This window comes from Durotheca rogersii (assembly GCF_024521655.1).
Source record: "Durotheca rogersii strain YMJ 92031201 chromosome Unknown GGS23scaffold_5, whole genome shotgun sequence".
Taxonomy (NCBI): Eukaryota; Fungi; Ascomycota; class Sordariomycetes; order Xylariales; family Xylariaceae; genus Durotheca; species Durotheca rogersii.
In genome coordinates, this window is record NW_026251236.1 from 2045390 (window position 1) to 2061166 (window position 15777).

Here is a 15777-nt window from a genome sequence, read left to right on the forward strand (position 1 = left end):
GTACTCTGTACCTCCCTAGTTTAGGTATCGATAAGAGCAGGATGTGCCCGGCCAGCGGGCTATGCCTACACCTGAACCAATTTACCCCGTTTCTATTCGTCTTCTTTTTTTCGCCATTTCGCAATTGAGGCTTCGTCTATCGCCAAAAAGTGAGGGATCCCCCCAATTGACGCTGCCGCCGAACGGCCCGCACATAACCGCAATCTCGGATTGCCCGGGGCCTCTTCGACCCAAGTCCCTCTCGCCTCGGGGGAAGGGGGCCCGCGAAGCTATGGCGACAAGTAAGGGCGTGCTCTACCTCAACGAGGCCTTGCGGAGCCTGAGCCTATCCTCACACACATGCAGAGCAGCGACCTCGGTACGTCGAGCAGAATCTCTACCGAGCACCCAGGAGGGACATGGTCGCTAATACGCTATAGCTTCCTATATTATCAGCGTCGAAATTCACGCGGCCAATATCCTCGCAGGCTCCCCTCACTCCGACTATTGGTATCTCCCCTCCGACGGAGCCCAGACAAGAAACCACCACCACCAACTATTGGAGACCAGGTACGCCCGCCTTCGCCTGCACGCGCGCCCCGCGGCGACACACGCTGAGCAGGCTGCTAACGTGAACGGGGCCAGTGCCGACCGTCCCCCTGACCATCTTCGAGTTCCCTTCGTTCGAGCCGTGGCGGCTCGAGTCGTGGTCGTCGGAGCACCTGCACCTGCCGCTGCGGCGCGACATCCTGCACCTGGCGGTGGTGTACGAGGGCGACAACACGCGGCAGGGCACGGCGAGCTCCAAGACGCGGTTCGACGTGGCCGGCTCGCACCGCAAGATCCGGCCGCAGAAGGGCTCCGGCAACGCGCGTCTCGGCACGCGCCAGTCGCCCATGCTGCGCGGCGGCGGCAAGGTCTTCGGCCCCAAGCCCCGCGACTTCGGCACCAAGATGACCCGCAAGGCCTACGACCTCGCCTGGCGCACCGCCCTCAGCTACCGCTACCGCCGCGGCGAGCTCATCGTCTGCCGCGACGGCATGGACCTGCCCCTGCCGCCCCAGTTCGCCGCCCTCGTCGCCGCCGGCCAGCTCGACGACGAGCTGCAGACCAGCTTCCGCTCCAAGTGGGCGCGCCAGGTGCTCGACACCAACGACTGGGGCCGCCAAGCCGGCCGCAGCACCTTCATCACCACGACGCGCCGCGACGACCTGTTCGACTCGCTCAGCCACGTGCCCACCTCGGGGCGCGCCCTCGAGGTCGACGACGTCGACGTCAAGGACCTCCTCGAGACGGGACGCCTGGTCGTCGAGCGGGCCGCGCTCCGGGAGATGCTCGAGAGGCACCAGAGCGACCTCGTCAAGAAGGTGTTCACCAGCGCCGAGACGGTGTCGATGACGCCCGAGTGCGGGGTAGTGCTGGTGGAGTAGCGCGCGGGCGGAGGTCGCGAGCTTGGCTATCATCGATCAAGTTATTTTGTCTATGGGGAGAGGTCTGGGCGTCGTACGTATGCTAGGTATGTATCTACGTGCCGTTGTACGTTTATCACCCGTCTCCGGGCCCTGTAGGACTCCTATAGCAGCAACGAGAACGGCACATGCCGCGCGTCCAAAGCACTGCAGCGAGGCTTTCCCACGGGCCCCAAGCGAGGCCTACGAGAAATCGCAGTGTCCCCCTCCAACTAGCCCACCCCGCCCTTCTATGCCACCACCCCCTCCCACTAGTAAACCTATGCGACAAACCACGGGGGTCCGGATCGAGGGGAGCTAGGGAGAAGGAGACATCCTCGAGTTCCCCGGTCAAGGGACTCCAGGCGCCCGGGGAGTCGACACCCGAAGAGTTGTTCGCGAATAGCATTGTCGCATCAAGGGTGGTTTTTGTTAGCTCCCCCCAAATAACGAAAAAAAGCCGCAGCGGAGGAAAAGATCACCAGCAATGTCTTCTCTTTGCTGTCAAAGCCCAAGAGCAGCTGACACGACCCTGTTGTTCTTGCTGTTGTCGTTCGGCGCCTTGGTTGCGAGTAACGTGTGCGCCTTGCCGCTACTCCTACGACTACCTACATGCTAACGCTTCTTGCCGCCGGCACCCCTATGTATATGTACGCGGTGGAGCCAGGTAGCACTGCATTTCTTCCCCACCCCTCTCCTTTCCGCGCCAGCACGATCCCGCAAGTTCTGATGGTGCTTGACCGCGCCTGTTCTCTCAGGGCCGGCGTCTCGAGGCGGCGGACGGCGCGCTCTCCCTGGAGCTCGTCGCGGCCTCTTTTCTCTCGCATTCCACCCCGAGATTTGACGACCTACGTTACGGCTGGGCGTCGGAGGAGGATATGAAAACGAAATTCCGGCCGTCTCTCACTCTTCTCTCTCGTCCCTCTTCTGTTGCGATGTAATTTTCCTGTATATTCCAAAGATCCACACGCCGTCAACTCGCCTTTCTCCTAAATTATCGCTGGAGGGAGGGTATAGGTAGAACAAATTAGCCTTTCAAAAAATCATTTTCGTATTCTCCCACACGCGGGTCCGTGTATCGGAAACCCCAAATGACGCCTCGTATACACTGTATACCGCTGGGCACCTTGTGTGTTGCGGTCTGCGGATATCGTCGGATACTAGCCACTAGAACGTGCGAAAACGGAATCTAACTCGGAGTGGTAGCAAAGGTGTTGCTGTGGGGGGGGTGGGGGGAGGGGGGCCGCGGAACATGAATACGTGCGGATGGAGCCTACGCGCTCTCACGTACGAGGTAGATATAACGTATGTCGTGTCGTGAGGAGGTAAGGAGGGGAAAGGGGAGAGAGAAAGGTGAGTACTTAGTCCCCAGGGTTGAATCGGGGAGGAAAAGAACTATCAGCCTTTAGTAACCGCGGAGTCGTGAAATACGCCTTCGGCCATGTGCATGGCATCGAAGTGGGCGCCATCTTCGTGCATGTGGCCCCCCATCGGGCCCGTCGGGTAGGCCTCGTCCATGACAACGGAGGCTGTGCCGTCGGGCATGTTCGGCGCCAGGTCCGAGCGGTAGAAGACGGGCGAGTTCCCCACCATCGTCTCGGGGAAGAACGATATGCTGCCGCGCTGGGACGGTGTCACCGGACTGATGAGCCCCGAGCCCGGGGCCGCCGCGAACCCAGAGGCGGAGGACATGCTATCCTGTCGGGTAACCATCCCAGGTGCGACACCCATGGTAGCCAGCGTCTGATCGTACCGCTCGCTGGCCCCCAGGACGAACCGCTTGGCCTCGTTCTCGATCCATTTATCGATGTTGGGGTCGTTGCAGCTAGCGTGCTCCATGAGTTGCGACTTGATATGGCTGATCTCGTTCCTCAGGCTGCTATACTCCATCTGAAGCTGGGTGTTCTGGCTTTCTAGGCCGAATCTCGTCTCCTCGAGGTCCGACACCCACTCCTTTTTCTTCTGACGGCACTTGGTGGCGGCCACGCGATTTCTCTCCAGAAATCGGTTTCGCTTGGTAGTCTCGATCTCCGAGTCGACGCCAGGTTTCGCCTGCGCCTTCCGCTGTCTCCTCTTTTTCGCGACGGGGGGGCCCGACAACGGCACGTCGTGGTTTCCGAGAGCATCCTGGGCGTTATTGTCGGCATGGGTCGGCGCATCCTCCTCCGTGGTCTGCCGCGACGAGTGCGATTCTGGAGTTTCCGACGAACCACTCGACAGCCCCGGAAGCTCAGCCTTGACCGGGTCGTGGTGGAGCGGTTCCAGTTGGCTTATCGCAATGTGATCTGCGGGTTTCATAGGCGCCCGAGCGGATAGCGAGTCCATGAGCGGAGGAGTCGGCAGGCGGGTTTGGGCCGACGACGACAGGTTGATAGAGGGCGCGTCTAGGTCAGCATGAAACGAGGTGTCTTGGCCGTCCCCGTCTGGGTCTTTCACGTCCTGTCCGTCGAAGAAATCGTAGCCGCCGTCTTCGTCGTCTGGGATGCTGTTGCGGAAGAAATTTGGTGAGCCGTCCATGTCTACGTCTGCTACGGGACTGCGCGTAAGCGTTGACGGGAAAGGGGGATCGAGGAGGGAGGTAGCTGGCGATTTGAACATGGGAGAGGTCGATGATAACCAGTGAAATTCTGGGCGCTTATCCTCCCGTTGCACGGGACATGTGACGATACCGAAGAAGGAGGGGGGAAAGGGGAGGGGGTTGGGGTTAGCCATACGAAAGACGAGAGTCTGGTTGCGAGGAGACAGGCAGCCCGCAGCGAGCACCCGGTCAGAGGGGAGGCGGCGCCCAATCCAAAAAAACACGAAGAGCAAATGACTCGCTCAAGCTTGGTCGATGCTGCCTCAGGAGGTGGGAGCTCTAAGCTCTGAGATTGGTAATCATGGGGGAGCTTGCGGGCGAGGAGACGCTAGCGCCTCTTGCGTGGCTGGCGGAGCTCCGAGGAGAGGGCACTAGAGGCGAATAGCCGTGATGGTGGTGGTGGCCCCGGCAGTCCTGGCGGCGGCGGCTGTGGTAGTAGTAGTAGTAGTAGTAGTAGTAGTAGTAGTAGTAGTAGTAGTAGTAGTAGTAGTAGTAGTAGTAGTAGTGGTTATTGTCGTCGTCGTCGTAGTAACGGTAGTAACGGTAGTGACGGTGGCATGGCGGCGGCGCCAGCAGTGGTAGCAGCAGCGGTGGTAGTAATAGGTAGTGGTGATGGTGGTGGTGGATGGGAGACGAGGCCGGCGATTCATGGGCTTCGCTGGCGGGGAAGAGACGACAGGGAAATGCCATCGCCCTTAGCTCTGGCCAACCTCTGGGCGGTGTTTCCCTGCCACGGCCCTGCCACGGCTCCGCGCCTTCCTGGCCCCTCTAGCCGGGTGGCCACTGCCTGTTCGAGGCTCGTCTTAGCTTCCCTCTTGTCGGGCCAACCCAGGCAGCTCCTTCCCCCTCTAGCTCAAGCTGCCCGCGGCAGCTGCGAGCATGGGTGCTGCTGCCAGTCCAGTCTTGGTCTGGTTTCGCTGCCTCCTCGTTGGAAACTCTCCCCTCTGCCTGGCCCCTCAACGCCTCCCACCTTTGCCATTCTCCTGCCTCTCCGAGCTGCACCATCATGGCGGGGTCGTTCGATTCCTCGAGCCAGAAAGTCTCTCTGGCCAGCCGCCGGCTTCGAGGCTCGCGCTCGCGACGCATTATCGCTCCAGGCTCTGTTGTGCTAGGCCTAATCCACGCTGAGCAGGCTACAAGCTAAGCTACCCTCCACGACTAACGCCCATCCCAACTAAGAGCCATAGCGCCCCGCGGCCACAGCTATGGAACCTAGCGGGGCTGCGAGGCCGAGGGGGAGACAGGACTGTATAGTAACTAGGTAGGTATATGAGCATAATACCTACGCCGTCGGTTCGTTCTCGAGGCGTCGTCGTCGCTGCTCCCCCAACCCGTTGCTTCCGTGCGGCCGAGGGGGACGAGGTAGCTCCTCCATCGATGGCAGCATCCAGCTCGAGTCCAGGCTGCGTGGCGCGACGAGTGGGATGCGTGCGGGTGTCGGAGAACTGCCAACGCGGGCAGATAAGCCAAGCTAACACGCTCTCAGACTGGGTCCGCCGGCATGCAGAATTAGCACCAGCTCTAAGCGTCTGCTTGGCTGCCTCCAAAGAGGGCGATCCCACCTCGCCAAGGGAGACCCCTGGATATGCTGGGACGCGTGTCGCCTCGTTTGGCCTCGCGAACAGGTAGGTATTATTTACCTCAACTGATTACGAGCTTCCCGTCCAGCTCTCGGGCGGAGGCGCACGAAGGTTGCGGCTAAGGTTGGATAACATTTACCCTCGAGGGAGTGCTCGCTAGGCGTTAAGCTCGCGGGACTCGCCTGCTTGCTCGAGAGACGCCATCGGCCCCTCTCTCGAGTTACAGGGTAATAGGGCTATAAGGTTCTGACTAGCCAGTGCCGACGAGTGCCCAGGTGTGCGACCCTCTCTCCTCTCCCCGAGCGAGATCGCCTGCATCATGCTGTAGCGATGATAGAGATCTATGATTGCAGAGTCCCGTTGTCCCCACGATCCGGAAAGTCATCACCGCTGATTGGTTCGCGAGGGGTGAGACTAGCTGAGACGCCGCCTGCATAGAGTCTAGTATCCCCACGCCGGGCGGAATACTCTGGGACTCGTCTCCTCGCGGCGACGTCCCTCTGGGGACCAAGACGGCACAAGCCGCGGAAGAAGACCAAGGCATCGAAGGGCGAACTCTAAGTGAACTGACGAAGAGTGTATCTTGTCAGCGCCTCAACGCTACCGGAATCGACACTGTACCTAATCTCTTCACCGTCCCGACAGTGAACGGGCGCTTTGCCGCTAGACGTCTCTCATCAGGGTCAAGCTTTTCCGAGAAAATGCCCGTGCCAACTTAGCTGCGATATCGTCTTTAGCGCAGCGTCAAGCATCCAGGAGGCTGGGTTCCCGTCTCTCCCTACTCGAGCCGGTTGCTGGCGGGTGACAACTCGCTTCTTATCGAAACCACTCGTCTGGGAATCTCGCAGAGAGCCAACTACGGCCGCGATCCTCCCGCTGGCCCGAGTCCACATCGTTGCCCTTGGTTTTTTTTTTCGCTACTAATAAGGCGAACAGTTGCCAGATTGGCGGTCTTCGGAATAGGATTCGAGGGAGAGGAAGCAAACCACGGTAGTGCGAGCTTCAGCCTCCCTTGCGACTCAGTGCCTCGAAAAACTGAGGCTCGCGCAAAACTCTGATGCGGGACGGAGTAATATTAGATTAGCCTCCTTTGCCAATTTTTTGCCATGGCAGACATACACTACCGAAGTGAAAATTTCCTTATAGACTGGCTGTCATCGAGATTTGCAAGCCTGATCAGAATGGACGATTGCCGGATACTTCCGGAGTGCCTGGCTCGGATACTTTTCATGCTGTAAGACGAGATGACTTACCGTCATTTTATGTGGTTCTTGGAGGCGCGCGGCTTCACCAAACGTCAACCTCGGGCGAAATCCCGCCGAGCTTTTGCGCCTATGCTGCTGAGCCGTACGCTTGCCTGTCGCACGATAGTCATGTGCGACAGTCGTATAGGACCTCGAGGCACACTTATGGCATCGCCGAAAAACGCCGGGCGCATCGACGCCCGCAGCTAGTAGGTATGCCGGAACCACCTACCTACCTAGCCTGCTTATCCTAGAGGCATTACCTAGCGTCTGCCTCCGAGTCAAGCTGGCCGCGGCGTAACTCGTCTTCTTCCTTAACTATGCCTATCTGCCTACGAGTACCTAGCTATCACCCAATCCCGCAGTGGCTTGTCCGGGATCTGCGTCGACACCGGCATCTTCTTATGCCTAGCGAGAACGGTATCCTGCAGTGTCGTGTACCTCACATATGCGCAGCCGACATAGGACCTGGCGATGCACGCCACCCTCAATCTCGCATACCGGGTGGTGCGTGCCGTGGTGTTGGGCACGTAGGTAACGGAGGATATGTCTATGTAGAGATATATACGAACGCTGGGCCGGGGTTTGGTGGAGACCGGTCCGGGTCCGCCGTTGGTTCCCCGCGAGGAGTGACGAGGCATTTTTAGGTATTGTCCCTGCGAAGATTTGTCGATGCATGCATGTGGCGACAGTTTCAAAGCTGACTCGGGTCGGGTCTGCCATCCGAACCCGGCCCTTGTGCTTCCGTTAACGACGGTGTGGTCCTCCGTCGCGTCCGGTTTTTACTGCGCAGCATGTTATTTTTTACTTTACTTCACTTTTGTTCTTACTTTTATTTTTAGTTTTCGGTTTAATTTTGTTTTTAGTTTTCGGTTTGATTTTATTTTTAGACCCCTGCATTTGTATTCTTCTTGTTTCGCGATGGGTGAATGGCGAGAGGACCGTTATGGCGCCCCAGCTATAAACGTGGCGGTCTTAGAGATGTTTTCCCCCTCCCGATGTACCTAATCCTATAGCAGGGCAGGGCAAGGTACTTCGTTTTCAGCGAGCTACGCTCGACGCGCACGTAACGGTCGGCTCTTCCCGTGACATACGCGCGTCGCGCTTCGGTTTTTCCTCCTCAGCCCGATCCAACTTTGCCCTTCGCCCTCGCCTTCTCTCACTTTTTCGTTTCATCTCTCCGTTCCCCGCGCGTTTCGGTCCCTCGTTGCCAGACGACAGACGACAGTAACCTAGTAGCTTTGCCGAATTGATTCTGCGTGCACGTCAGATCTCTAGTGTGTTCCTCTCTGCTGAGTTTGGCTTCCTCTCAAAGATGGAGCAGACTTCGACACCCCGCGTTTCCGCCGCCCTCATCGACTCCTTCGTCGGCCAAAACGTCATCATCGTGGGCAAGGTGCTGCAGCTGCGAGGCGACACGGCCTTCATCGAATCCGATGGCCAGATCCAAGCGAGTCTGAACCGGGTAAGCCAGCATCCATGCGCTTCTCCATATCCCGATCCCACGTGCGGGCTTCGCTGCACTCCCACGCTACTTACCCAAACCCGGCTAGGGACTCCTCTCGCCCCAGCTCCTCACCACCAAGGCGTGGACGTAATCTGAGCTAACGATGATGGTACTATGCGCAGGAATGCCATCTCATGGTTGGAAATGGCGCCCAGATCATTGGCAAAGTGAACTCGGACCTGTCTGTCAAGGTGCTAAGTGCCATGGATCTCGGCGACAACGTTGGTATGTTAACGCCCGCCTATCTCCCCTGCCCGTCCGCGCAAGACTCGAGCCGTACTCGGGCTGTACTCGGGAGTCCGTCTCCCTCGTGACCCATTTCCCTATATCGTATCTTCTTAGCGCAATAGCGCTAGGGAAGGGATAGATAGGCGGTTTTGCGGTCTCTTTCTTGCCTCTGCTTGGTTTCTCTCGTCTGCCCCTCTTATCACTAGGACCTCCATGATCCCGTCTTCGTCTAGCCGATATATCTAACCCCCGATATCTCAGACTTCCAAATCTGCCAGAACGTCGTCGACGTCACACATCATTTCAAGGACATATTCGTGTATCAGGACCGAGGTGGCATGAACTGACGCCGGGCACATGGGCGCGTATCTTTGGGGTGGTCAGCTGGTTCATACCGACAGTCGCAGTATCATTCTCGTTCTCAGTCACAGTCTCAATATCAGCCTCAAATTCCAATCCAATCTTCGTCTGAACAGCCAACCGTTGTCGGAATAGCCAATGCTGCCTCTGCCACTCCTGTTGCTACACGCTCCGAGGTCCGGCCGGTCTCGCCCCCGACTAACCAGCTATCGCAATTAACCATCCAAGAGACTTCGCAGCCCTCGCAATCCACTCACCTGACAGAACTCTCCCAACCCTCGCAACTTAGCACCCAAGAAACTCAAGACACGCAATATACGGAAATCTCGGCTACTAGCTCGCTGAAAAAGAGCCCGGCGCCTCGGTCCCTTCGTCCGCAGACAATTTCCCATGGCAGCAGCAGCAGCGGCAATAGCAGCGGCAGCCAGAAGAAGCCCACCGGGCCGCCGGCGATTACGCCCCCAGCTCTCTTAGATCTAACGTCTTCATCTTCATCTTCCTCCTCGCACTCGTCCCCTTCGTCTCCTCCTCTGTCGTCTCCCCTACTGTCTCCTGCCCCAACATTTGTGCCTCCGCCATCCTCGTCCCCCCCGCCATCCTCACCTCCCCCGCAACCCTCGCTCCCGCCACAACCTTCAGCGCAACAAGCACAACCCCTACCCCTACCCCTACCCCCGCCTCCATCCCTACCGCAACCCCTGCCGCAGCCGTCGCCGGCTCCGCCGGTACCCCCTAGGCGGCGCGGCCGCCTGTTTCGCACGCGGTCGGGCAACTTGGTAAGCGCGGCGGAGATGCGGCGGCGCAGGGAGGCGGAGCGCCACGCCGCGGAGCTGCTGGACGTGGTGCTCGAGGGCATAGCCGCCGCCGCCGGCGACGACGACGGCGACGGCGACGAGGCCGGAGGCAAGGCCGTCGTCACCTTCGCCATGGACGACGCCGGCCGCTGGCGCATCGTGCGGCGAGACCCCGCCGAGGTCGAGGTGTACCAGGACAAGGGCGCGTCCTAGCGACGCGGGCCTAATTTAAGTGAAATTCTGATTTCCTTCTTTTTTTTTGTTTTTGCCCTTGCTAGCGTCCGCCTTCCCCGCGCGCCCGCACGCGTATGTGTGTGATGAAGTTCCCAACCCTGCCGCCGATGTGACGCGGTGATGGCGTCGTGTGCGGCCGGGCATTCTAGCTATCCGTCCGGTCGTCGCAGCTAGCGTAAGACCTAGCCTACCATAGGCTTGGGGACTGCATGTTCTAGTTCTGTCCTGAGCCCGCCAAAGCCAGCATCGATCGAGAGCACAGGTGGTCCAGCCTCCCGCATCCCCTGTGTGTAGATCCCCGAGCACGTAGGAGCAACCGCCCAACCCCTCTCTCCCCCTCTCTCCCTAGGTGCGATATAACGGCTTAAGCGCAGATACGCAAGCAGCGCGCGAGCATAATCGATACCCTACAGTCTAGTTCACCGTAGTCCCAAAGTTTTTTTTTTTTGTTTCGTTTTCCAATGCACAGGGTCTGCAGGTAAATCCCGGGTTGCCGCAGACTAGCTAGCCATTGTGGATTGAGTGGACATCACGGGGGTCATAAGGCCGGGGGCATAATACTAGTAGCAAATAGTATTGAGGAGGGGAAAAAAAAACCTAGCAACGACGATATGTACAACCTCTCCCCCCTCCTCGTCCCGCCCGAGCCGGGGACGCGCCCGAGATGCGTCGCCGCGCGCGCGCGTTCGCCGAAGGAAGGGTGCGCGACGAGGGGGGGGGGTCCGACGTCGCCGTCTTGCCACACAGACAGGAGGCAGCCAAGAATGCGATAGGCTTTGTAGGCAGGTAGCGCGGCGCGGGGAGACGAGACGGACAGACCGTCCGCGAGCGCCGCCGGGGTGGTCCGTCCGGCGTGCGCGTAGTTATGAGTAGATACAAAATACAACAGGTGGGAAAGAAAGGAGGAAAAAGAAGGGAAAAAAAAAACAGATTCCGACTCCGGGGGTATCATCGTCTCGCAGGCTTTGCCTCTCGCCCTCCCTTCTTCTTCTATCTCCCTCTCCTCCCTGTCGGCCTCGGCACTCGGTCCCGTCGCGAAGCCTCCTCACTTTTACAACCCTTTTCCTTCCCTGTACTTGCGTCTCGTGTTCTTTGTGTGTGTGTGTGTGTACGTGTGTGTGTACGTGTATGTGTACGTGTGCGTGTACGTGTGTGTGTACGTGTGTGTGTACGTGTGTGTGTAAGAGTGTGTGTAAGAGTGTGTAGGTTTCATCACCTCAAAATCCAGAGCCTTTCGCGATCCGAGAGAGACCACGGGGTCGAGGGCGTGCAGGCCAAGAGACGAAGACGCGCCAAGCAAGCGCGGGTATCTCAAAACGCACTCCTCTCTCTCTATATGCCTGGGAGGAAAAACAACCAACGAGACTCGGAACAAAACAAGATCGTATCGTGTCCACGTTACCGAAGCTCTCTCTCCTGCCTCTCCCTCTCTCCGCGCCCAAGGCGCCTCTAATCGTAGAAGTAGTAGTAGTACCGCGGTATACAAGCCCGAGTACATTCGTAATCCGTGGAAAGTATGAAAAAAAAGAAGGGGGCTTATAACCTCACCCGAGGCGTATACTCCTAATGGAGACAGTCCGCGTGTAGATGTTTTATAGGTGTCCGGGGTTCACGCTCGTCTCGTCGTCGTATGCGAAGGAGTGGCCAAAACTCAGGGTGTCGCCTCGGCCGTGTAGGGCAGAGGGCGGACTAGACGGCATCGCGTTGTCATCGAGGAAGTCAAAGTCAAAGTGGTCGCCGCCGACGATCGGTAGGTGGCTCAGGTCCAGCCCGAAACCTCGCGGCGACGTCGGCATAGGGTACTGCCCCGTCGCCGACAGCATCTGGCTCAGGGACCTGGTCAGCGGCGTGTCAGGAAGCTGGTCTCCGAACAGCTGGGAGGGGAGGACGTCGTCCGGCGAGTGGCGCTTAGCCGCGCTCGACCGAGGCGTCTTCGCGGTCGCTCTAGTCGGAGTCTGATCTATCAGAAGCTGGCTCGGGGACGTGATTGGCCCGCCCGAGCGCATGGATCGCGTCACACTTCTAGTGATGGGTCGATGGCTGGGTGTGGGATGCGTCGGGGTCTTGAAAGGACCACCGCTGCCCATCTTCGGGGGAGGCGTAGAGGGTCTGATAGGAGTGCCAAATATGCTAGCGGACTCGTCGTCATCTATCATGTCTTGTCCAAAAGCTGCCGAGCTTCCATTTTCCTTATCCCACGCGTGCTGTCCTTCTTTGGTGCTCTGAAATCCGGGAGATGTCTGCACGATATTGACGGCCACATCTCCCAGAATTCTCTGCTCGCCAGCCTTTCGTGGAGAGGGGAAAAGGAGCCGTCGAATGCCGTCTAGGTCGTCATCGATCGCGATGGGACTACCGGGGGTACCACTTCCTCTAGAGTGGGTAGATCCCCGAGAGCGCGTCAAGCCCTGGAAATTAGCGCCCAAGTCGGTCTTCTCGCATCCCTTGCCCGCGTCCTCGTCGACGGCAACGCCGAGTTGCTGTACTTGGCTAGTCGGCTTCGCTATGGACTCCTTCGGCGACAGTGATCCATCCGGCGGTCCGGCAGGGTCCGTCGGCAAACAAGCTTCTGATGTCAAGTTGGTCTGGGCATCACCCTTTGCTCGGGCTTTCTTGGAACGGGGTAGACCAGCTCCGTTGGCTCGCTTCTTGCGCGTTTGGGATAGCCTTTGCTCGTCCTTTTCCCACTTCTCCGCCGGCCTATGGTCCTTGAATTTACTAAACCAAATCCCGCATGCTTGGGATCGTTAGTGGGGGGGCTCATGTGATCTATCGCCTCGACCGACACTTACGGTTACAGAGCAACACCTCTTCCCAATCGCTCTTGCTATCGTTCGGCCCCAGAGATTTCTTGAGGACTTCGTACAGCTTCGGTGTTCCTTCTTCGTCTCGCTGGAGAATCTTGATCGCGGTGACATGGCCAGGCTTCTCCGAGTATTCGTGATATGTCGGGACACCTTTGTGCTCTTGCCTCCATATCTTTCGCCACGTGGGCGTTTGAAGAGCAGCGCAATTTCGGCAGTACGATGGCATTTGACCCATGTTTATGGCATCGTCCAATTTCTGCTTAATCGTCTGCTTTTTGACGTAGTTCTTGTTTGACTTCTCGTCCATGGTTTCAATAGCATCGGTTTGCGGGTATGGTGGCTCGGATAGAGGCATCGGGAGAGTTAGCTGCGGAAGAACAGGGTCACTTGCTGGTATTGTCGGCAGCTCTGGCTGTGCCGGGGGGGCTTGATCTAGCTTGGGGAGTGATGGTGGTTCCGTCTGGGTGCTCGTCTGCTCCACAACTGGCTGCACCTCGTCACATCGCGGCGAATCATCCGCTGCCGGGGTAGTAAAGGAGGGATTGCCGGGATAAAGGGGGCCCGGATTTTGCTGGTGCAGATTGTTCATGAGATCCTCTGTGAATGCCGTCTCCGCGGTTGTAATGTTGCCTTGGACGCCTGCCTCCTCCTGCGACAATGAATTCTCAGGGGACTGGCTGTCGACAGGGCCTAGCTCTGTAGCCCCTGACTGCATCTGACCCGCCGCTGGCAGACTTGGAGGTCCAGACACTGCTGGAGCCTTGTTGTTCTCTCCATTCTTTCGGTTAAAATGAGGTGGGTTGTACAACGAAGTCTGAGGAAGCAGCTCGGGTGGACCAGGCGTTTCCGTGTGTATGACCAGATCTTGCTGAGCCTTGGCCGGTACTGTCTTCTTTGCGCGACTGCGACGAGGCTTCGGTTTCGACTTCGGGTCGGCAATCGCCTGCGACGTCGCATCAGCGGGCGCCTTATTAGCAGTCTCTTCTTCCAATCCTCCGCTCATGAATCCAGAATCGGGTTGGGGTATCGGTATCGGTAACGGAGGTAAGATCGGGCTTGAAGGAGCCGGACTAGATTGGATACTATACAATGTAGTTCGCGGGACCGGGGGAGACGACCCGATATCAGCGGGACTGGGTTCGTCAGTATAGGCCCGAGAAGGCGACCGCGCGGCGGAATCTGCAGGAGATCGAGTATCTTGGCCGAAAGATGCCGATCGGCTAAGCTCCAAGTAGGACGAGGCAAAAGAGCCGTCTGGCCCCATAGCCCCGTTTAATTCGCGATTCAGGTTGCTCGGGGCTATAGGACGCGCATGAAAGCCAGAAAAACGCGAGTCGGGAATTGGCGTAGGAGCTCTGGGGATTTCTGAGCCGGGATTGCCTACAGGCGCGTCCCCTGCGATGCTGATCGGACGGAAGTTTCGGAGAGATCCTGAAGTGCTCGCAGCGACTCGAAGAGAGTCGGGCGCCGAGCCAAATACAGCGGTGTTACTGCGTTCTACTTTCGTCGTGGATGCCCTCTTCCTGCTTCGTGGCGGTCCGTCGTCTGCATCAGTGCCGTCTTCGTAGCCAGATGTGCTGCCTTCGACTGGGAGAGGCCGCTTACGCGGCCGACCCCTAGGTCGTCCTGAGGGGGCGCGGTTGGACGCTCGCGAACCGGGTCTGGATTGGGGTTTTCCCGTTCGGTTGGGAGCTGGCGCCACAGCCTGTTCCTCAGCAGCCACAGGTTGCTTCTCGGGAACACTCAGGTCTGGAGGTGGAGCCGAGTGGTGTGGCTCGCCTGCACCCGGGCCAACAGAAGAAGGACGGCTTCTAGGCGCCAGCTGCGGCCCCCGGCTGCTTGATGCGGCCACGTCGCTTCGGGCCTCATAGTTTGAGTTGAAGGGCTTGACAGGCTCCGGAGCGATGGGCACGAGATGAGAAGAGGCAACATTGGTCCCCGCAGACTGACCGAGGCTCGAGGTCGATTGACGAAAGGAATTCCACTCCGAATTCTCTGATGGAGCCGGCGTTGCCGACGCTCGCCGAATCAAGGTGGACTCTGGGGTAGTATTCGCAGGGGGCGCCGGAATGCTTCGGGCAATCCTGGGAACGGCGGTGAGCTTCAGTTTGACCTCGAGGGTCTCCTTTATACCATTGCCGAAAATGGCCAGCAAATTCTTCGTGACGCGTCCGATGACAACCTTGGCCTGATCGGGAGAGCCAGCTGGCTCGTCAATGGCTCGGGAGAGCATCCCCTGGCCGACCAGGGGAATATCAGGTTCAGAGTAATCGACGGCATACACCGTATAGTCCTGCTCGGGATGGCCAACTAGCTCCGGGCTGCAATCGACAACAGCTTGGAGACAAGTCTTCAATTCGACAACACCAATCGTATTTTGCTCGTCCATCGGGATCGTCCGAACATGAAGTATCTGAGGCCATCGTGCGAGGCAGCGCTCTTGGCCTTCTCGGTCGAATGTATAATGGACCTTCACTAAATGGTATCGGTTAGCCCTCGAAGCGCTATGCGGAGGACCGGCAACACGTACGCCCCATGGGTCTCATCTGTATACCATACTCGTCACCTCCAGCGGGGTTGGCGCCCCAGGAGGCATTGTCGTTACTGGCCATGTCCGCAGTCACGAAGGGGCAAGGCCGCAAAAAAGGGAATTTCGCATGCAGCCGACTGGGTAGTCGGCAGGGATATCTGATAACAATTGAAAGGAAATGAAAAGGGCGGTGTTTTCGGATCTGATTCGCGAGAGTGCGTTATAACCGATGTGACATGGTCGGGAGGCGTGTTTCGCGATCTCGATACAATCGCAGGGCCCGACACGCAAGGAGAGGTGCAGCTCACGCGAGAGTGCACGGGAAAGGAAGGATAGAAATGATGGCGACAGATACGTAGATACGCAGACGACGAGCGGGCTTGAGGTGGCGGATGGAAAGCGGCCAAGCGTCGCACGTCGGCCGAAGAGGAGGATTGGAGGTGCTGGGTGTTGGACAAGTCCCGAAGGGCGGAGGAGGAGGTTTCGAA

General features: G+C 58.4%; 4 protein-coding genes across 4 annotated transcripts; 2 read left to right on the plus strand and 2 right to left on the minus strand.

Annotated features, from left to right (window-relative positions):
- Positions 1-271: 271 nt before the first annotated feature.
- GGS23DRAFT_595011 (ribosomal protein L4) lies at positions 272-1409 on the plus strand (the record flags this gene model as incomplete). The annotated part of the gene is made up of 3 exons (XM_051518243.1): positions 272-358; positions 420-549; positions 625-1409. The coding sequence occupies 3 exons, from the start codon at positions 272-274 to the stop codon at positions 1407-1409; spliced, it is 1002 nt and encodes a 333-aa protein (XP_051374201.1).
- Positions 1410-2825: 1416 nt separating this feature from the next.
- On the minus strand, positions 2826-3944 carry GGS23DRAFT_595012 (uncharacterized protein; the record flags this gene model as incomplete). The annotated part of the gene is made up of 1 exon (XM_051518244.1): positions 2826-3944. The coding sequence occupies one exon, from the start codon at positions 3942-3944 to the stop codon at positions 2826-2828; it is 1119 nt and encodes a 372-aa protein (XP_051374202.1).
- A 4200-nt stretch (positions 3945-8144) lies between these two features.
- Positions 8145-9931, plus strand: GGS23DRAFT_595013 (replication factor A protein 3-domain-containing protein; the record flags this gene model as incomplete). Its single annotated transcript, XM_051518245.1, has 4 exons — positions 8145-8294; positions 8459-8561; positions 8826-8881; positions 8966-9931. 4 exons carry the CDS (start codon positions 8145-8147, stop codon positions 9929-9931), a joined length of 1275 nt encoding a protein of 424 aa, XP_051374203.1.
- Positions 9932-11474: 1543 nt separating this feature from the next.
- On the minus strand, positions 11475-15526 carry GGS23DRAFT_429464 (uncharacterized protein). The gene is made up of 3 exons (XM_051513842.1): positions 15290-15526; positions 12745-15234; positions 11475-12689 (listed from the first exon to the last, which is right to left on the minus strand). Exons 1-3 carry the CDS (start codon positions 15369-15371, stop codon positions 11545-11547), a joined length of 3717 nt encoding a protein of 1238 aa, XP_051374204.1. The 5' UTR covers positions 15372-15526; the 3' UTR covers positions 11475-11544.
- Positions 15527-15777: the final 251 nt, after the last annotated feature.

Bases quoted from the DNA above. Each gene is read 5' to 3' on its own strand.
- GGS23DRAFT_429464 (XM_051513842.1), bottom strand. From the start codon at position 15,371: ATGGCCAGTAACGACAATGCCTCCTGGGGCGCCAACCCCGCTGGAGGT. The intron at 15,235-15,289 runs GTACGTGTTGCC...GATACCATTTAG, and splicing joins ACAGATGAGACCCATGGGGC to TGAAGGTCCATTATACATTC. The intron at 12,690-12,744 runs GTAAGTGTCGGT...AACGATCCCAAG, and splicing joins AGAGGTGTTGCTCTGTAACC to CATGCGGGATTTGGTTTAGT.